Source organism: Taudactylus pleione, unplaced genomic scaffold, assembly GCF_031769625.1.
Source record: "Taudactylus pleione unplaced genomic scaffold, aTauple2 ptg000043l, whole genome shotgun sequence".
In the NCBI taxonomy this organism is placed as follows: Eukaryota; Metazoa; Chordata; class Amphibia; order Anura; family Myobatrachidae; genus Taudactylus; species Taudactylus pleione.
Window position 1 is genome coordinate 7,807,903 of NW_028284445.1, and position 22,070 is coordinate 7,829,972.

The 22,070-nt window shown below is 44.1% G+C and overlaps 1 protein-coding gene across 2 annotated transcripts in view; it reads right to left on the reverse strand.

The window, feature by feature from the left end:
- Nucleotides 1-22,070, reverse strand: part of RFC3 (replication factor C subunit 3) — a 90,095-nt gene that overhangs the window by 52,463 nt on the left and 15,562 nt on the right. Inside the window, exons 2-9 of one of the 2 annotated variants that reach the window (XM_088460225.1) lie at nucleotides 21,253-21,390; nucleotides 20,305-20,372; nucleotides 20,104-20,201; nucleotides 18,018-18,199; nucleotides 17,660-17,796; nucleotides 17,316-17,414; nucleotides 15,371-15,440; nucleotides 12,391-13,336 (exon numbers count right to left, since the gene is read on the reverse strand). In XM_088460225.1, the coding sequence (XP_088316351.1) occupies nucleotides 13,145-13,336; nucleotides 15,371-15,440; nucleotides 17,316-17,414; nucleotides 17,660-17,796; nucleotides 18,018-18,199; nucleotides 20,104-20,201; nucleotides 20,305-20,372; nucleotides 21,253-21,390 (984 nt within the window). In that variant the 3' untranslated portion in view covers nucleotides 12,391-13,144. Of the gene's footprint in view, nucleotides 1-12,390; nucleotides 13,337-15,370; nucleotides 15,441-17,315; nucleotides 17,415-17,659; nucleotides 17,797-18,017; nucleotides 18,200-20,103; nucleotides 20,202-20,304; nucleotides 20,373-21,252; nucleotides 21,391-22,070 lie in introns of those variants that run through there. The other variant, XM_088460226.1, reaches the window with a different exon arrangement.

Below are 22,070 nucleotides of genomic sequence, written 5' to 3' on the forward strand. Positions count from 1 at the left end.
TATATTGTAAAAACCCATCAATACCCTACGTACTACTACCTTGTATCCAAGATGTAAAATAAAAACAAAATACCCCAGCTAGCGCCTGTCACTACAAAGGCCACATGTAACAAGTTTAGCTGTCATAGTTTATCAGACAATGGATGGTTCCAGAGCAAGTTCCCACTGTGTTGCCTGTGGAGTATCGCTTCCCGGGTTCTTCAGGGTAGAACCATCTTGTGGAATGGCCTAGTGTGCACAATTCAGAGGCTTCATCTTATCGTTGGTACTTCTAAAATAATAAATGTCAATTATTTATTCCTTTTGGAACAATGACACACTGCTTTCCTTTTATGACAGATGTATCAAACCTTAGAGATAAAGTACCAACCTATCAGCGTCTGTCATTTTTCAAACACAGCCTGTAGAATGGCATTTAGAAGCTGATTGGTTGGTACTTTATCGCTCTCCAAGGTTCGATACAGCTCCCCCCAGAGTATTAAAGAACAGCTGGTGTCTGGGGCCCTTGCTGACTGCAACATGCTACGTTTAAGTGCTCCAAAACCTCTTATGTTAGCATCCCTTATTGGATAGCTATCGCCACAAGGAACAGTTTGAAGTGAATGGGATACATCACAAATGGAGGTGATCATAGACAGCGGGACCAACGTCTACTCTGCTAGCTAGGGGAGGGGTGTCACCGAATACGTTTTGTCCTAGACTACTTTTTTTTATTAAACCATCAAGATAATTGTTCCCACAAAGAGGAGCACCATGGAGTTAAATATATACTCCTCATCCATCTTAATAGATTACATATAAACATTACAATCACAGCATGTAATAGATTTCATAGTCGCTGTGGCATCGCCCCTTCTCACCAGTCCCTTTAAAGCACTGTGATTCAGAATGAATGAATGAAAGAATAAGTTGAATAGAATATATTGGGGCTAATGGCACAAGTGTCTCCAACAGATGAGAATACAAAGAAAGCTTACTCTACTTGTATAAACACTTATATTTTGTGGCACAATCCAGCTGCTCCCCACAAGTAAGCATACCAACCTTCACAGGTACACAGTCCAAATAAGCTTGTGCAACCCAAAGCATTTAAGCAGTGTTCCACATCTCTTTATTTGTGCAGCAAAACCGGAAGCTGTGATGTTTGTAGTAGTGTTAGCATAACAGTCTATGGCCCTCATTCACAGCAGGTCGCAAGAAGGGATCGCTCTCTCTGAATGAGGGCGGCCGCTTTTTTTTTTTTCTTCAGTGCGGCCTCCTGGTCGCTGGCTAAGCTGTGGGTTACCACCCACAGCTTAGCGACCGACCAGGTTGATGGTCGCGATGGTCAAGACCATCGCGGCTTGCGACGAGACCCTAAGGTTGGGTCTCGGCAACCGTAAGCCCCAGGGAGTTTCCTGCTCTGATCAGTTTGTGTAGCCACCCCCCCGCCCCGCCTACAAAACGGGCCGAGCTGTCGATCAACCCCTAATTCAATGGCTTTTAATAAATGTGCACCTAGATACTGACATAATCTTTCTTCTTACATTATTGTCTAGTTACTTCCCTTGTCAGTTGGCAGCACCCCCGATCTGGATATTAATTTCAATGTGAATTCTAATATTGGGCCCTGTATTTAAAAATGTTGTATATGTGTGCAGATGTATACGCTCTGTTGTATCCACTTTTTATAAGTGACAGGTAGTCAGCGATTGGTGGAGGTAATAGGGACTGCTTGCTGGGAGAGCTCTTGTGAGTTTCAGCAAATTCGTTTGCAGCTGCAGAGGCCCTGGCAACTTAGGAGAGCCGCTCTGTCTGAGACAGCATAGGCTTACTCAGTAATTTCATGTGCGCGGATGTTTCCGGCTTTGTAGGTGAGTGGCGGATGGCAGGTGCTGTAGGTAGGTATCTCAGTGTACAAGATGGTGGCTGAATCATTAGCATATTTCCTGCAAATCCGCTGTGTAGAGAATCGCAGTGATGTGATTTGTGTCCATCTTTGAATCGGGCCCTAGGAGCCGTTGGTATATATATATCAGTCAGTAAGAGCTCCTTCCCGTTATGACTTTGAAGTAGATTAAAGTACACATGGAGCAAACCACCTATCCAGTCTGCAATAATCATAGATACTATAATATAGCGAGTGTCCTGCCTCAACCACTCTCCCTGCCCACTATTAGTACAACACTACCCTCATGAAGAGTATGAATGCTGGCAATCCTAGGAGAGGATAATGACGATTGCTGAGAAGGTGGAATATGCTTTACCTCTGTACTGAAACTTGTTGGATGAAAATTAAGAAAAATCATGATTTGCCTGTGTCTCATACAGCACTAACCAAGGCTGAAAGCAAAGTTCAGCAGGGTGACTTTATTAAGACTAAACATCTAGATTAATGTGATTAATTACATGTAAGAGGAGTGACCAATAAGCCTTATGGTAGCATGACCCTGAAATTAAGGTTTGTATAAATGAGTATTTAGTCAATGAAGAGTCCGTTTTCCAAGCAGAATGTGAGTAATCTACTCTGAATACATCACACAGACACTGGGATCAGTGATTCCTGTGAGAGGCCATAACGTGTCACTACTGCAAACTATTCCTGACAGAACTCACAGACCCATCTGTCTGTTATATAAAGGACATCATTATAGGAAGGTTTGCATGCTTCCTGGCAATTTGTAGACTGGGAAGCAAGGAAAGGGGGAATGGATTTCTGGGTTTCTATTAATGGATCGACAGTGTCGATCATTTTTTGTTGTTGTCTATTTTGGTATCTAGTCTGTGTTTTGTCACAAACCTCCCCCCCTCTTAGTGCCTAACCCTAACCTTCCCCATCCTGATACCTAGAATCCTGCACTGGAAGGAGACAGTTGTCACCAAACCACATACCAGGGAAGCTTGTATGAAGAAAATCAAAGTTTGGCGTTGCTTCCCTGGAGTTATGCTAAGGCCCGTATTCAATTAGAGGCGAAAAGTTTTCACCTGTTTCTGAAGTATCGCCCTATTCAATTCCAGGACATTTTTCGCCTTGGTGAAAACTCCATAGGCAAAAGCAGGCGAAAAGTTTCTCCACCCAAAGACAGGAGAAAAGATGTGCAAAATCCATATTTTTGAGTAAAAATTTGGGCACTTGGTTCAGAACCCTTTGGGCACCCCCCCTAATGTCTAATTAGGCAAAAAAAAAAAATTATCTTAATACACCCTAAAAAAAAGGTATGTCATTTTTAATGTAAAGAGTTTGAAAATGGGTTTTAAGAATTGGGTTGAGTATTTTGGGGGTGCTGTATGGATGGGACAGGTGTTTTAAGCATTGCAGGGGCTGCAGCAGCTGTTTTTTAATAAAGTTTTTTAAAATGCACTTTATTAACTCCAAAATATACTAGATCCCATTTAAATGTACCCCCACTTTAAGTACAGCAATTATTTTTCACCAAATAAATTGCTTTATATAATTTTTTCACACTAATGCAGTGGTTCTCAAACACGGTCCTCAACGCTCCCCAACAGTTCAGGTTTTAGAGATGTCCATGGCTGAGCACAGGTGACTTAATTAGTACCTCAATTTGATTTAATCACCTGTGCTCAGCCATGGATATCTCTAAAACCTGAACTGTTGGGGAGCCTTGAGGACCAAGTTTGAGAATATCTGCAATAATGCAAAAGTGCACATAACAGCCATTTGACTCAATTTAGGAACCCAAAATACTTTTATTACAGCTATTAATACACCCCTATATTGATTACCATGGTCACTTATGCTTTTCTTGAGGTACAGATTGATTTACCCCCCAAAAAGCAGTCCTTTTCGCCTGTTTTGAAATTTAATAGGGTGAAGAGCGGGAGTGCGCATTGTGAAAGTATGCGATAACTTCACCTCAAAACAGGCGAATGAGACAAAAATATTGCGCTTTAGCAGATATCGGCTTTTTGCAGCTAACTGAATCCGGCCCTACGTCTAGTTTGGGAAGAGAATAACTTTTTGTTGAAGGTACTGAAGGAGAAATTAAAGTAATAAAAAGTCAACTTTTAACAGATATGTATTGAAATATAGAGGTCAAAAGTGGCTAGGAGGACCAATGGCAAATAAACAAATAGAAGTCCATTTCAATGAGACTCGCCCTGTGGATCCATACAGCTAGATGCCGCACTTACAGTAGCTATGGACTTGCTGATTTTTGTTTGCAGACCCATAGGACTGTCTGGGATGAGGCAATGGTAACTCATCTCACGGCTATCTGAATCAACACTATGGGATCTTCAAAGTACTACAAATAATATAGTAGGATGGATTTTCTTATTCTGAAGTGAGTCCCATAGGGAAGTCAATGCAGCGATTGAAGTATAAACACATAGGGGCTGATTCAGAGGTGGGCGCAGATATGCTGGCATCTGCAACTTTATGTAAATGCCTCTTTCCCCCTTGCGTACATCCTTGCGTCCGAATGTGCGAGGTTTGTTACGCCCACTTTCAGTACCCGTGCACGCAGTGAAACAGATTGATGCACTATGGAAACTTGCCCCAGCCCTATGGCAGGCGGCTTCTCAGTGCGAGTATAGGCTTTGTGAGTGTTTGAGCATGTCTTATGTGACATTCCCATAAGACAAACTCTCACTGCGTGCGCTAAGCCGCCTCGCCGTCCAGGAATGACCACATTGGCAATACTTCTCCATGCATACATCTGAAACCGCGACTGCGACTCTGTATGGATACAATCAGGACACTAGCGCAATCGCTTCTTTACATCCAACAGCAGCAGTGAGCCTAATAATATTAATGGTCAGCCTGGACCTATTCACTTAGGTCCCATAGAGAGTGCAGTTAATGTGCAGGGTAAATCATAGATTCTTCAGTTAATGCAGAATCTATTGTTTACCAGGTGTTACCCGCAGGCTTACAGCGAAGGGAAAATGCTGAATAATTGAATAGCTGTATGCGTTAAACCCGGAGCTTTACCCGGTAACTGAAAACGCCCCATAGTGTGCAAAATGTTTGGATTATAAAAGGCTGTGTAACATATGTGTGAACACTTGTATACCAATCTGAATCTGTGGCTGGCCCGGTATTGCAGCTTCATTGTTATTTTATAGGTAGAAATGTTTGCGTTTCTTTAGCTTTGCACTCTGTATAAGGGATCGGCGTGAAATACCGCCAGACCTATGTCCGCGGTTCAAATCCCAACGCTGGAAGACTGGCAGCATTGAAGATCCCGACAGCTTCTAAAGGTATTTACTAACCTTACCCACCCTCCTAACCCTCCTTTAGGGGTGCTAAACCCTAACCCTCCCCGCAGCTTAAACCTAAGTCTCCCAAGGGGGTGCCTAACCCTAGCCCCCCCCCTTCCCCTAGCCTAACCCTCCCGGGGGTGGGGTGCCTAACCCTAAGTCCCCTGGGAGCCCTAAAACCTGCGCGTTCTGCATGAGTGACGAGTGGAATTCTAGTGGTTCTTCAGAATAAATGAATCCCTTGTTACTAGATATCCCCTCCCCTGCCCTCTAGTTTCTCCTGTTTTTCCCTACAAAAAAACTTCTCCATTTCTTCTATGGGACATGCATACACACACAATAATACACAACTCCATTCTTCTATAGGACAGATACAGTATGTGCAGTACTTATTTGTGCACCCATTTATCTGACAATAATAGCAAAACATAAATAAGATTTCACGGACAGTCTCCTCAACATTTACTACTAAATTATTAATTTAAGTTGGCAGCAGGGGGATTATGTTGTGCAGGTGTCATATTAGTGATCTCTCTGGACGTAGTCCTAATATTATGGCTTTTGACTTGCGTTTATCCTATATACCTCTAACAGACAGGTATAATTACTTACAGCATATATTCTGAATCAGAATCGGTATGAAATACCGTTGGCCGCAAGGTTCGATTCCCGGCAGCGCCTGGCCAACTAAAGCAGAGTTCACGGCAGCGGAAGCCCGACAGCGCTGGAAATCCCGATCGTCGATATGAAAGTACTGACTAACCTAACCCCCTAACCCTACTTAGGGGTGCCTAACCTTAGCCAGTTGACATTTTGATTATAAAATATGAGATATGGTAAGAACTTACCTTTGTTATCTCTATTTCTACGAAGTCCATAGGGTTCCACAGGATACCTTGGGGTATAGGTGATGACGTCAGGCATCGGGCACCATAGAGTTAAAGTTTTCAGCCTCCCAGGATGCACTAGGGTCCCCCTTCTATACCCCGCCCCCGAGCCAAGGCATCTCAGTTACGTACCAAGCCATAGGCCGGAGGAGGAGAAGGAAGAGAGAAAAAAAGATCTGGACACACACAAGAATCACATTCTCACCATAGGGAGACGGAAAAAACGGTGACCAGAGCTAAGCCCATCTGCAGCACAGGTGCGACAGGGCGGGAGTCCTGTGGAACCCTATGGACTTCGTAGAAATAGAGATAACAAGGGTAAGTTCCTACCATATCTCATATTTTCTACATCAGGGTCCATAGGGTATCCACAGGATTCCTTGGGTATGTCCAAAGCAGTATCCTTTAAGGGTGGGGACGCTCCTGTGCTGAAAGGAGAATCCACCGCCCGAAGGAAGCATCCTTAGAGGCAAAGGTGTCAAACGCGTAATACCTCACAAAGGTATGGACCGAGGACCAAGTGGCAGCCTTGCAGATCTGGACTGCAGAGGCACCACGTCGAGCAGCCCACGAAGGACCCACAGACCTAGTGGAATGAGCCCTCACAGAGGAAGGAACCGGAAGGCATTCATGAAGATACGCTTCTGAAATGGCCATACGAATCCAGCCTGCCAAAGTCTGCTTTGAACCAGGCCAACCCTTTTTACGGAAGCCATAGAGGAAAAACAAGGCGTCCGACTTCCTAAACGAAGAAGTGCGGTCAACATAAGTCCTTAAGGCCCGCACAACGTCCAAAGTGGCCTCACCCACTGAAAGATCAGGTGAGTTAAAAGCTGGCACAACGATTTCCTCGTTGATGTGAAAACTGGAAACAACTTTAGGAAGGAAACCAGGACGAGTGCGCAGCACCGCCCTGTTCCTATGAAAAATCAGAAAAGGGGGTCTACAGGAGAGAGCCCCTAAGTCAGAAACACGTCTGGCCGAAGCAATGGCCAGAAGGAAAATTGTTTTAGCTGTCAGCCATTTGAGGTCCACTGAGCCCAGTGGTTCAAACGGCGGTCCCTGGAGAGCCCTCAGGACCACAGCTAAATCCCAAGGCGCCACTGGTGGAACAAAAGGTGGCTGAATTCTGAGAACACCTTGCATAAAGGTGCGCATATCAGGGATTGCAGCAATCCTACGATGGAACCAGACGGACAGGGCAGACACCTGCACCTTCAGAGACGCAAGGCGAAGCCCATGGTCCAGTCCTGCCTGTAGGAAAGCTAACACTCTAGACAGACGGAACTCTCGAGGGTCATAACCTCTCGGTCGACACCACTGGAAGAACGTATGCCACACTCGATGGTATATCCTTGCAGAGGATGGTTTCCGAGCCTTTAGCATTGTTTGCACTACAGAGCTGGAAAACCCCCTGGACCTTAACATGGCCGTCTCAACAGCCACGCCGTCAAAGACAGCCGAGTCAGGTCTGGGTGAAGACAAGGACCCTGTGACAGGATGTCCGGTCGTAACGGCAACCGCAGAGGAATGCCCACGGACAGTCCCTGGAGGTCTGAGAACCAGTGCCTCCGGGGCCACGCGGGAGCTATCAACAGGAGTGTCCCTCCTTCCTGTTTGAATTTCCGGATTACCCGTGGAAGAAGGGAAAACGGAGGAAACAGATAAGCAAACCGGAACGTCCACTGGATGGACAGAGCATCCACCAGAGACGCCTTTTCGTCTCGTGCGAGACCCGTACACCGGCAACTTGTTGTTGTGCCGTGACGCCATGAGGTCGATCTCTGGAAGACCCCACCTGTCCACCAGAAGTTGAAAGACGTCCTGGTGCAGAGACCATTCCCCCGGATGAACGTCCTGGTGACTGAGAAAGTCCGCCTCCCAGTTTAGGACTCCCAGGATGAAGACTGCTGATATGGCCGGGAGATTGCGCTCCGCCCAAACCAGGATTCGGGACACCTCTACGAGAGCCGCCCGACTTCGGGTTCCTCCTTGCCGATTTATGTAGGCCACGGTGGTAGCGTTGTCCGACTGGACCTACACTGGGTGACCTTGGAAAACCCGATGTGCCTGCTGGAGAGCCTTGAAAAACGCGCGGAGCTCCAAGATGTTTATTGGAAGCTCCGCTTCCGCCCGAGTCCACCTGCCCTGGAACAAGTGTGGACCCGTGACTGCTCCCCAGCCCCGAAGACTGGCGTCCGTTGTCAACAGGACCCAATTCGCCACCCAGAACAGACGACCCTTGTTGAGATGGGTCGTCTGCAACCACCAGGCTATAGACAGGCGAACCTCAGGAGTGAGCACCATCGTCTGGGTTCTTAGACTCTGAGGCATTCCATTTGGACAGGATCACGTGGTGCTGTCGCCAGCCCAAAAGGTAACGACCGGAACTGAAAGTGGTCGTTGCGGATTGCAAACCTGAGGAAATGTTGATGGCGTAAAAGAATAGGGACATGCAGGTAAGCGTCCTGTATGTCCAACGACACCATGTAATTCCCAGGTTCCAGCGCCAGAATGATGGACCGTAGGGTCTCCATCCGAAACCTCAGCACCCGCAAAGACTTGTTGAGGATCGGACGATACGACCCATTGGGTTTCTGCACCAAAAACAGATTGGAATAGAAACCCTGGCCCCTCTGGGAGAATGGAACAGGCACTATAACTCCAGCCTGGAGCATAGTGTGCAAAACCTTCCGCAGTTCCATGGCTTTGTTCCGGTCTGATGGAAGACCCATGGTGAAGAATCGAGACGGGGGCCTGTGCCGAAAGGAGAGGGCGTACCCGTGAGAAACCACCTCGAGAACCCAAGTGTCTGTCGTGGTCACCGACCAACACTGGGCGAACTGCAGCAGGCGGCCTCCCACTTTGGGATCCCCCAAAGGGAGGCCCGGACTGCCAGGCCGCAGGCTTGTCATCGGGCTTAGGAGCCGGACGTCTGGTACTCCAGGCCTGGGCCCTGTAAGGCCGAAAGGACGACGTTCCTGAACCGGAAGGAACCGCAGCAGACGGAAGACATGCCGATTTGGCTGCCGCCAGCGTGGCTACGATTTTGTCCAGATCCGGACCAAAGAGGACTTCTCCATTAAAGGGCAAAGCTTCCAGGCCCTACTTGGAATCAGCGTCCGCCTTCCAAGATCGCAACCATAAGGTGCGACGAGCAGCTACAGCTGCCGAAGAAATCCGAGACGCAAGGGTACTGATATCCAAGGCCGCTTCATTGATATAAGTAACAGAGTCCCGGATATTGCCTATCAACTCGGTCTGCTCAGCTGAACAGTCGGAAGCGAAAGACGCCTCCAAAGTATCAGCCCAGCACTCCATGGCTCTGGCTACCCAACAAATGGCCACAGCCGGCCTAGCTGCTCCACCCCCGCAAGGGAATAAACGGACTTTAGGCAGATCTCCACCGTAAGGTCCGTAGGATCCTTCAGGGAAGACATGGAGGGCATGGGCAATGTGGCACTACGGACTAGGCGTGTCACATGAGAATCCACCTGTGGAGGGGATTCCCACTTAGAAAAATAATTATCCGCAAACGGATAAGCCACCGCCAAGCGTCTCTGCGGCTGATACCATTTGCCAGGCTGTTTCCACGCCTCCTCTAAATGGTCCACCCTTAATATCCTTAAAAAAGGCATATTTAGATTTGGACACCGGAGGATCTTCGTCCTCAATCACTAAAGCTGTGCGAACTGCCCGAATTAGTCCAGGAATATATACCTTGGACCTAGCGTCCGACTCTTTAGTACGGAGAGGTTCCTGCTCCGAAAGATCCAGAATCTCCCCATCATCAGACGTCATGTCGTCATCCTCATAAGGAGCGGACAGAGACGCCACCGGCCACTTATGTGGCCACAACATAGACTCCCCTTGTAAAACGTCCGACAAGTGCTGTACAGAATTTGTCAGCGAATTAACCCACGCAGGCTCCTGAGAGACCTGGGGAGGGGAAATAGGGAGACTGTGGGGTACCATCAATTGTCTCGGGAAACCCTGCATGGGTGACGACACCACTGACTGCTGGGACAATCCCATCTGTGAGAACGCAGGCTGCGGAGCTAACTGGCCCAGCAGGGTTGTAAGCAGTTTGGCGATAGAAGCCCAGGTGGTGGCTCCTGTACCGGTGCCATGACAATAATTGGCCGCGCCAATAAATAACACTGCCGACTGGTACCTATTGGTACCTTACACGTAGTACACATAAGCTGGAGAGGAAAGTCACTCTCAGACATGATGGTAAGTATGTGACCCCTTTCACTGATACTTGTTCGTATAGTGTGAGACCACCCTGCAATCACCGCACCGCAAGGGCTTTAGCAGAAAGATCAGGGGCAGTGAAATGGCTGACAGAAGAAAATGAAAGTACAGGCAGCAGCGCTAGCAGAAGTCACATACAATGCAAAGAAATTCAATACCTGCACTATCAGCGCTGATACTCAACTACTCAGACACGGAGCCTGGTAGGACACAGCGCTGCATACACAGAACTGACCAAGCGGAGGAGAGGTATGCTGGGGGACCCAGACTGCGATGCCACCGCTCCAGACTTCCAGCAGCGTTCACCATGCGTTGAGAAAGATGGCCACCGAGGAGCATAGAGGAGGCCGGCCTGGGGGAGGAGCGCTGCCACAGGGCCAGTCGGCGTGTGCAGAGAGGACTGTGTGCAGCGGGGGAGGCGCCGGCTGTGAGATAGGGAAGATGCGCTCCCCTGGCATGCCGTAGCGCTACCGCTCTGCCGCGGTCCGCTGTCACAGGGGGGTAGTGGAAGCGCAGGTTAGTACCTGGCTCCACGCTGCAGCCAGTCCCCAGGGAGCCCCCTGCCTGGGGACTCTGGACCATGTACAGCAGGGTCCCACTGCGGGACCCCGCTGCTTACCTTGTTGTCCCCCTTAGATCCGGCCATGGTCCCAAACATCTGGGGTCACCGCTAGCTGTGACCCCAGATGCTTACCAGCATCCCAGGATCGGTACCGGCGTTCTTGTACCGGCGGGGGTGTAGGGAAGACAGCATGGACGTCAGTACTGTCCATGCTGTACTTCCAGATGTGCAGCCACAGCTGCATTGCTAGAAAACTTCAGGGGCTCTTCTTAGCACCCCTCTAACAGGTGCATCCGACTCCGGCCGGGCACCAAACGAAACTGGGATGCCTTGGCTCGGGGGCGGGGTATAGGAGGGGAACCCTAGTGCATCCTGGGAGGCTGAAAACTTTAACTCTATGGTGCCAGATGCCTGACGTCATCACCTATACCCCAAGGTATCCTGTGGATACCCTATGGACCCTGATGTAGAAATAAGTACTTTATTTCACACAAAAAAAGAATTTTACAGCAAGATCTATGATGCTCTAATACAACTAATGCCAGCAAGAGCTGGCGAAAAAAAAAAATGAATGATAAGTTTTGTAACTAATTCATGAAAAAACAATGATACATAAGGGTATCATTCATTCAATAGAAAATTTTTTTTTATTTTTTTTTTTAAACAAAAAAAAAAAAAGCTAACTTTAGAACAATAGACTCTTACATTTCCACGATACTTATTCATAGCGACACTTAGACGAAAATCCTTTTTATTACTTTTTTTTTTTCCCGCAAACATCTGTTGATATCCCCCATAGAGAGTTGGTAACAATATTTTATCAGTGAAAAAAAATGTACTGCTCAAAGACAAAATACTTCAAGACCTGGATGGCTAGAGAACTTTGACACTTTTTTTTTTTTTTACAGTAACCACAGTCACATGGCCAAGCACCATAAGACAATCAAAAATTCCTTTGGAACAATTATGCTATCATATGTCCAATTCTGGAGAGGGTCCCAGATGATGTAAAGAATCCTTACCACCCTGTCTTGTATAAGCATACATGTAAGAGCTTGCACTGTGTACCCTGTCCACCACATTTGGGTGATACTACAGAAGTGGGACTGTCTGGACTTTGGAAAGGGACTTGGACACCTTCTTGCCATTTACGGTTTTGGATACTTATGGAGTGTTAACCCTCCCAACAATTTCACACCTTTTTTTCTTTATTGATACGAAACGAACTGTCAAACGAGACAAAAGTGAGAATTCATAACGCCGTTGATGACAATACTGTCAGCTGGAACAATCCTTAGCGCAAGTGGTGTCAATGTTCCCGGCTTATGCAGTGTGTTCATAGCAGGCAAGAGACCCAAGTGCTCACATGGTAAGTACTTATGGCAGCTTAGAGAAATGGGCTCTCTAACATGATGCAAAAATGCAGTGTGTAGTCCTGTGGTGTATAACAATAATCACAAATGTGACACGTGATTTGTAATGATTTGTTGTTGTTTTATTTACTTTGGAGCAGTTTTATTGCATTAAAGCAGTAAGTAAGTTAGTAAGAGAACAGTTAGTAGAGAAGCCACAAATTGGACTGGTTTGCTCACAGACAATATTTGCATACAGGCGATGATTTCAGGCGATGAGTGGGAAAAGGAACGACACCTTAACACAAAAGTCAAACATAAAGCCGGATATGTTGCAATTTCTTGTGACTGAAGGATCCCAGGAATATAGCTGAAGCTTGACATATATAAACCAGCTCCTGTTTTTTTGCATACGTGTCAATCAGAGCACTGTTATTACAGACACGAAAAACCATACAGAGTAGGCGTTCCAGTTCCATTCATTGCAATTAGATAGGAAAGATAGACTGACTGGAGTTGTCTGTCAATGGCGGTGACATTTGCTGAATGAACGCATTGTACATATGTTTGTTACTTGAAAACATCACTGACAGCTGCTGATTTCTACAACCCACATCTCAGGAAAAGGAAGATTCAAGTATTCCTGCAAAACAGCATCCGCTGGCCGTCACCAGGTTCAATGGGAAACAGGAGGTGTGATCACAGCCAGTCACTCAGGAAAAACCCCTCTTGCAAGTTAGTTTTCATCAGAGCACTGTAACAGCCTGGTCATGGAATCATTTTACATTTTATTTTTACAAGAGCTAATATATTCCAAAGTACAAAACTAAGAAATAGGTCTAGAAACCAAGACAAATACAACAAGCAGACAACGCCTAACACTAGAACATCATGGCTTCAAGTCCATCCTCCATAAATCTCTTATAAATGGCCATAAACTTTGCCACAAAGGCTTCCAAATGATAGATGGCTTTGCTGCCCAGCTGCAGACGATGTTCATAGTAAGCAGCCATCTGTGCCACGTCACCTTTCAACTGCCCGTCACAGTTATTGAGCAGCTCTGATAATAAGGACTGAAACGTAAACACACAAAACAAATACATCTGTTAGGATATAGATCTCAGAGATTGAAAAGACAGCTTATGTCTCTATACCAGCTGTAAACGCGTTATCTCCGGGCATTTGCGTATTCCTGTTGGATACACAGTTATCAGGGTAGAGGAACGGGATTGTAGTTAGTATGCTGTCCGTCGAAATCCCGTGGCGTCGGAAGCCCGACACGGGACTAAATATAGACATCGAGATCCCGACGTCAGTCTAAATCCAGACGCCGGAATCTCGACGGCCACCATCCCGAACAAAGGTACACCGGGGCGTCTTAGCTGTTAAGTCGCGGGGGGTAGGTTAGGCACAAAGAGGGGACTGTTAGGTGTAGGCACCGAGGGGGGAAGGGTTAGGTTTAGGCACTAACGGGGAGAGGTTTAGGGTGCAAGAAGAAAGGGTCAGTATACTTACCCAACCCGTCGGGATGCCGCTGTCGGCATTTTGACAGCAGGCATCCCGACTGCCGGTATTTCATACCCAACCCTAGATGAACATTCAGCCTATGGACTTGCCTAGGTCTATAGCTCTGAAGCATTTTCAAATGTTTTCCAAGGACGTGTTCGACAACATTGCCGTTTAGAATGTCGACATGGACAGGAAGTTGACATGTCTAATGTCAACACTGTGCATGTCGAACATGCGGTTTCCCATAGGGTTCCTAAATACCTGTAAACCTCACAGCACCATATTTGGGAAAAATTGTTTCGATATTTGTCTTCCCACATTCACAATGTCGACATTGTGTCACTGTGGATGTCAATATGTTCAATGTCAACATTTAGTCCATGTCGTCAGGTCTGTGTATACAGTTTTCCAATTGCATTTGCAAATGGGGCAGACAGAGTGCCCAGTTGAATAACCTCAATTTTCAGTAAGTACTAATAGATTGTGTAACCCAAACGCCACCATTACACAGTTCAGGTTTTAAAGGATATCCATGTTGAGTCCAGATGGTTAAATTAAATTGACTGAGGTACTAATCACGTAACTGGTGCTTAAGCATGGATCCTTAAAACGTAGACTGCAATAGCAAAATTTGTGAACCTCTGGTGTAACCTGAACCTAATGGTGCATACAGACGGTACAACTTGAACAACCATAGATATCGTTGATAGATTTCCCTCCAACTTTCTGTAGTGTAGGGCAAACGATTTTGGTTGTATCTATGATAGATATATCAGTGAAGTTATCTTTTTACAGGCAAATCCTTACAAGATTGTCCAAGTTGGCCTGCATGCATGAAAGACCATATATATCGTGATCGTTCATGCGGGAACGCGCATCGTTGGTCGATCGTTCACTGCATAAAAACTATATTAATGAAAATCGTTCTGGTCTGTATGCAGCTTAATATAAAGCCCAGACAACCTTTTTTCTTTAGTATGTTTTCCATCACACATCCTTTTTAGGGCAGTGGTTCTCAACTCCAGTCCTCAATTACCTCCAAAAGGTCATGCTATGAGGATTTCTGTCAGTGGAAACAGATGGTATAATTACTGACCCAGCAAAATATATAAACTCACCTGCGCATGGTTAAAGAAATCCAGCAAACATGAACTGCTGTGAGTACTTGAGGACTGGAGCTGAGAACCAATGATTTAGGGAAATATAAAATGTGCCTCATTTTTCAATAATTTGTACCTGACATTTTCTATAAATAAAACTAAAATTATTTTGTTTTTTTAGAAGTATTCCTGTGAATGGATATGTTAAAAAATAAAAAAAGCACATATATCCAGAAATAGACCTATAACAAACTAGTGCCTCAGTTAGGCCACTGGCTTCCAGTGAGCCCATTGAACTAATGTCCATGTGAATGCTGACTGTACACAAAATGGCTGCCCACACAGCGTAGGAGATGGGTGCAGTTTACATCCTACATTGGTTCTTCACTTATTTAAACAAAGATGAACATGTAACAAATAATTTCATCTCTGTATAGGATAAGAACATTTGAAAATCACACACATTATATGCATCTTCACTTGGAAATCAAACCGTACCTTCATTATGATTTCAGGAGGAATACAGTGGGTCAGAAGTTCATAAAGTCGACCACGGACCTCAAGCAACCTATAAGAATAAAACGGATAAGCAATGTATTTGTTATACAAGCAAGCGACATACTCTGAATGGGAATCCAGTGTGTAAAATGTTCTCCGCATGACTGACCGTTGCTGCTTTGCATGAAATTGCCATTTGTAGATGGGAAAACCATAGATGACAGAAGCTTGGAGCTGCCATTCAAAGACCTATTTTTCTTTCATGTGTCCACTATGGTGCGTTTCCTCTACACACAAACCAAACGCTAATCATTCAGCTTATGCAAAGTAAAGCACCAGGATAGGGTCTTCTTCAGAATAAATAGCCCTATATATTACTGTATATTGTATAGGGAAAAAACACTTTTTTTTTTTACTTTTAAACAGTAGAATGCAGGTTATAAAAACCCAATACCATGTTAATACTTACTTGCACCAAATCCCGTTGATTGTGTCTCCATTACCACCAGCTGACACACTATATGCCCATATGTTCTAGAAGCAATTGTTCCCGGTGTGTGAACCAGGTTCCCCATTTCTCTATTACTCACTTGCTCCTGTAGGTATTACACCTAAGAGATTCTAAGTGTGGCACAGCCACCGCTGTCAATTCTACAGCACTGGATGCAAAAGATCAATCTATGGAAATAGCTTTACCAACATGCTTATTTATAAGCCATAACCAAAACAAATCATAAAATGCGAAAAAAGGAAAACAATGAAAAAACAAAAAAATCATGGTTTCAAAAATATTCTTTTTATATTGTATATATAATATTCCTATATTATTCTTAAACATGTGTAATTCTCTAAAACACCTCAAGACAACAGACGTTACATTGCCTTATTTCTACTCGTGTTATATCACATTTAAGGGGGAACAATTAACCCTGATTTTTTTTTTTTGCGCCCAACAGGACTTTAACATTTACTACCTTTGGGCAAATTAAATTAAGAGCTCTTTTTTTGTGTCCGAAAAATCTGTTTTTAGTCGAAAGCACATAGGTCTTAAACTGGATAATTATCTGGGATTTTTTTTCAGAGCTTGCTGAGGTCCAGAAAAAAAATCCCAGATAAATGCTGCAGACGGCTGCGTTTCGGGGCTAATTGGACAACCTGGGGGGTCAAGTAGCCCACGGGAAATTACAGCAGCTAATTGAAATCCCACCTCAGTGTTGTAGAGAATACAGTGAGCTTTCTATGAGATAATTCAATTCACTCCTGTGCAACAACCATCTGAATACTGGGAAACAATGGACTAATCCATCAGCTGAATAACTCATAGATAATGAAAAATGTCACTAAAGTAAAATAAATGGTTTAAAACAGAATTTATAGATTTAACACAAATGTGCCGCTTTCAAGTCTGCAGTAGTCTTAAAATATATATATATATAGTAAGGTCTGTCTTGTCTCCAACATGTGTACATCCCAACGGCTCAGACCTTAGCCTAGCATGAGCCAGGGGAGGAATTCAAAGCCAGGAAAACTAAGTATGGCGGGAGGCAGCGGGACTGAGCGGGGGAACAGAGCAGACAGCAACTGTGGTGACCGAAGGTCCCTTTACTAAAGAATAAATATATCTATGCAATTATGCTTTAACACCTATGTGTGTTTGAATCTACTTGTGTTGAACCATACTTACTATATCCAGCTATATATATTTACATGTTATTGTACTTTTTTCCACCTTAGCATTCCTGCACTTATACCCTATCTACCTTCATCCCTAAAAGTAAACTACTGCTTGCAGAAAACAAAACATACAGCAGAGGCAATATCTGAATTAGTATTAAGTATTTTCATCTGATATTACATTAGAAATGTTGAACAAACATATATAAACTACTTTGCAGAATGTATTGTATGTAGAAGAATAGAACTCTCATAAACACAACGTTCTGACCTTTGTGGCGTTTGCTGGCTGACAATGGCATTGGCCGTCTCTTTCACATACACCTCCCAATCTGTCTCTGGTAAGTCCTGATCAGAGCTGAAGGGATACCTGGATCCACCAAAATAACTCAACATTAAATTACAGATTAATAAAAAATTATTTTGGTATATTTTTTATGAAACACAAAACAAAGTATGTTCTGTTTGATCCACTTTCACAATTCTAAAGGCCAGACAAACTAGGTCCGTATAGTTCTTGGTTATTATAAAATACTAAGATTAATTTTAATCTTACTGCTAGACCAGCATAAAGACATGGAACTGTAGGCTGTGAAATATACTCCATGTACGTACTGCTGAACACGGCACGCCTCACACATGAGAAGTGCTTTTCGAAGGTTCCTTCCAGATTTTTCGGCAATCCTACGAGCGAGCTCCTGTGGTAGAGAAAGGCCCTCTTTCCTGCACACACTAAAAAGGACAGCGCATATCTGCAAAGAAACCGATTGTTAGAGTTCTAGAATACAGACATGTTATGAAATACTTTCCAAACATAAATGTACTGGCAAGGATTTGTATTTTCAGAGATTTAAGGGTAAGATATTGCAGCTGTAGCTTTCAGTAAACGCTCTGGTTCCCCAATGAGAAGATGGCACAACAACCTGTTATGTGTTATGTTTGGTTGGTATGGCAGATCGGACCGTGCTCTTACCTCCTCAATGCTGGGAGCTGGGACCCGCACTGCCAAACACCGGCTCCGGATTGGAGAAATGACTTTAGATGTAGAATTACAACATAAAATGATTCTACAAGTAGACATGTACTTCTCCATGGTTCTTCTCAAAGCATGCTGGGCATCTTTCGTAAGTTTATCCACCTCTGTCAACAGAACAACTGCGCCATGTAGGAAAAAAAAAAAGTATCAGTTATGAGTAAAGGCACTTTACTAACAGCAACGTACAAGAACTTTACTGATCTGCCGTCAATGATACAATCAAGCGGAATTTCTTTAGTAGGAACAGCTGTCTTAGAATTAATTTACAGAAAAATTGCCTTGGCTTCTATTCTAAATTAGTGGGTAGTACGAATACCAGCATGTTACAATATTAGCTCTGCCTGATGTAGGCAACAACAGCTTCCATCTTCTCAGCATGTGGTGGGCTTGATAGCATTCCATTAATAGAGGAAAATGTACCTATAACTGTTCTCGTCACTTTAACCAAATGATCAACTATTAATAAACAATGTACAAAGATCAAAGCGAGACAGGATATATCAACTCAACGATCATTTTATAAATGGATAAGGAACCTTGTACTGTACTTTGTACGTACAGGAGCCTAATAATTCATGGCAAGTGCTTTCTTATAGGTTACAGAATTCATAGGCAACTTCAAATATTCTTCACATTTTATAGCAGGAGACACATTATTCCATGTAATTCACTTTTTTTTATTCTAATTCAATTTGTGCTAATATACCACAAAATCATCATCTACATTTATGTCAATATTAAGTACTATTAGAGATAAAAAGTTTAATCAGACCCTGTCTTATTTAACCTTGCAGGGAAATGCCAGCGATAGACACCAATAGTGTTACACAACAGATGCATGGCTCATGGTATTCTACTAGAGAAAACTATACCTAAGGGATATTTCACACAGGACAAATTTGTCCGTCCGGCAAAAAAAAAAAAAAAAAAGACCTTATTTTTCCCGTTGTTTAATTTCAGTGGAAGTTACAAATACATTAGGGCTTTTACATTGCACGAACACGGCAGTGGATGCCGTGTTACAGCCATGATAACCATTGACTAGGACAGCTGCCGTCCGCAGTTTTCATTTTGACAGATTGAAAAGAGATTCAAACACATGGCAATAACATTACCCACGGTACAAAACTGTTGCTTGCGAAAAGGGAGTGATCCCCAGGAAAAAAAAAATAACTTTTTTTTGCCGTACGGACATAACTGTTGTGTGTGAAACGAGCCTAAGGGAGATACAGGACCTCATTCAGAGTCGGTCGAAGCGGCCGCACGGTCGTACGGGAAAAGGGGCTGGATATGCAAATGATTCCCTCACAAGTTGCGTCCCTAAGTTCGGATCGGTAGCTGGCCGACCAAGGGGAGGAAGCGGCCGGAATTCAAAAAAATACGCCCCCTTCTCGTACGCATTGCACGTCATCTCCGGGCATATATGGATTAATCGAGACCATCGGGAACCATCAAAACTGGTCGTAGAGCTCAAGGTTGACCATACCCTCTCTTAAGCTCTACGATCATGTCAGTGTAAAAACCTCCCATGTCACATGTGCCATGACACTACTTTGTTAATTATGCACTCCCATAAACCGTATGCACTCCCATAAACCGTATGCACTCCCATAAAACGCTGTTCGCATAATTAGGCACGCCTGCGCTCGGAACTCCACTCCCCCGTTTTCAAGCACCTTCCCCTGTTACCACCCACAAACGCCTCATTCTGTCACTCAAACTACCGACCTGGCTGTGTTCAAGGAGAGAGAAATTTCTGATCGTAGCGGCTAGTTTGCGCACGCGCATTGCGAACTTTACGCATGCGCAGTATAGCGAACATCGGTGGCGTACGAACGTGCGGCCGCTTCGACCGACTCTGAATGAGGTCCACAGTGCCCCTGGGAAGAATACAGTTATTCTTCACGGCTTTTCAAATACAGCGGCCTAATGTACTTTGAATGGGTAAAGTTAAACGAATACAAATCCCTTAAAAGTAGACTTGGCAGCGGTGGTACAAACAACAACAACCACCGATACTCGCCTTTAAAATCTCTCTGAGTGCTTGTCTCCAGTTGCTGTGACTGGGCTACGGTCTTCAATAACTCTTGGATAACAACACGATCACTATTGCCAGCATCACTGGGAAAGCAAAGACACAAACACTGATCATTCACTGATGCAGAACGGAATAAAAGACTAACAATAATAATGAGTACGGATAGGCTATCACTTTGCACCATACCTTGGATTGACCTCCAGATGGTAGTTACTTGCTATGGAACTAATCTCAATTTTCTTTTTCGATGGAGTCTGTTTAAAGTAAGTCATGCAAGATGTTAATTGTATAGACACTAACACGGTAACCGTGACGAAGCACTGAGTAAAAGTGCATATAAAGCAGATGTATCAGCCTCCTAAAGAGTGGAGAAGTGGACAATTTGCCTATAGCAATCAATCAGTTTTGAGGAATCATTTATAAAGTACATTATAGAATGTTAGGTAGGAGCTGATTGGCGGGTATGGGCAACTGCTACTAAAAACTCTTTAGAAGGTTTGATACATCTCCCCATAGTATTTTCCTTCTTCCATATAGAATTTACCACCAAGTTCCTTCCCAACTTTACTGCAACAAATCATTACCAGCAAATAAGGCGCATCTAAAGAAAATATAAAAATACAACAATATTCTGCAATGAACAATTGAAAAGGAGCCACTGCGAGCACAGAACGCTATGTAGAACATGTTGCAGGATACTTGCTAGTAATGGTTTCTAAACTGTGCAAGACACCAAGAGCTATCAGTAGTAGAACTGTGTATGATGCATACATATATCCTATATACATACATTAAAAGAAAAAGATGAATTATTGTTTCAGATCTAAGTAACTTGTAGAAATGCTATTTGTACCTATACAAGTAGTGTGTGTCGGAGTCCATAGTGGGGAGTATAAAAAGCAAGCTGGAAAGGGTAACATACAATTTATAGAGCACAGTCTAAAATGATTGGCGCTCTATGAATAAGCATTTATAAAGTAATGGGGACAGGTTTAGTTAAATCGGTGCTTTTGACAGCGATCCCAGTGCTCCCTTATCACAGGACACCCAGTGCATTATTTATACACATGATATAATATACAAACCACAATACAAAAGCTTATAACTGGCATTACACTACAGAAGAGAACATACTGTAATTGACTGATGTTCAATCCGCAGTTTCTCTACTCCGGCTCCATACAGCTCTCTCAGCAAGCACATTATTCGTGTTTTCTTCCCAGCTCCAGATGGCCCAAACACCAGGAGATGAGGGAAGTCTCCACATTGTACCTGCAAACACAGTCATCTGTCATTCTAATCCTGTGGCTGCAGAACAGATGCACATTGAAGATATCATTCTATGTTAATATCACTATCAGCATTAAATTACATTATGTCTATTGTTCCCAGATGGTAGTATATAGATATTGTCTTGTAAGAAAACATTTGAATATACAGCATTATAGGGGCTCTCCAACCATAGCCCTTAAAAAAAATCTACACAGACAAATTGAGCCTTAATTAATTTTTAAATACCTTTATGTATATTCCCCCAAGTTATTATATATTCGGTATATATAAGATTAGGAAGAGGAGAGCCCTCATTGTGTAGCATTAAAGTGCATCCAGTTAAGACTGAATGAATTGCCTACTATGAATAGCTGACTTTATATGCCAAAGACCGCAAATCTACCATCTAAAGCAGGGCTTGACAATTTTTTCTAAAATCTAGTAGTCAGGATGAAAGTGTAGGAGCCAGACCACTGTCCCCCTATGCCCCCCCCCAAAAAAAAATAAAATAACAGGAGTGAGGAGCACAGCTCTGTGTGTTATACACACTATACTAGTCCACAAAATGGTGACAGTTGAATGGATACAGTAAAATGGAGGCCCCCTCACTACTGGTGCCAGAAAGTACAACAAAACCCCCCTCCCTCGTGGTCACACCACTATCCCTCTGAAGCTGCTCC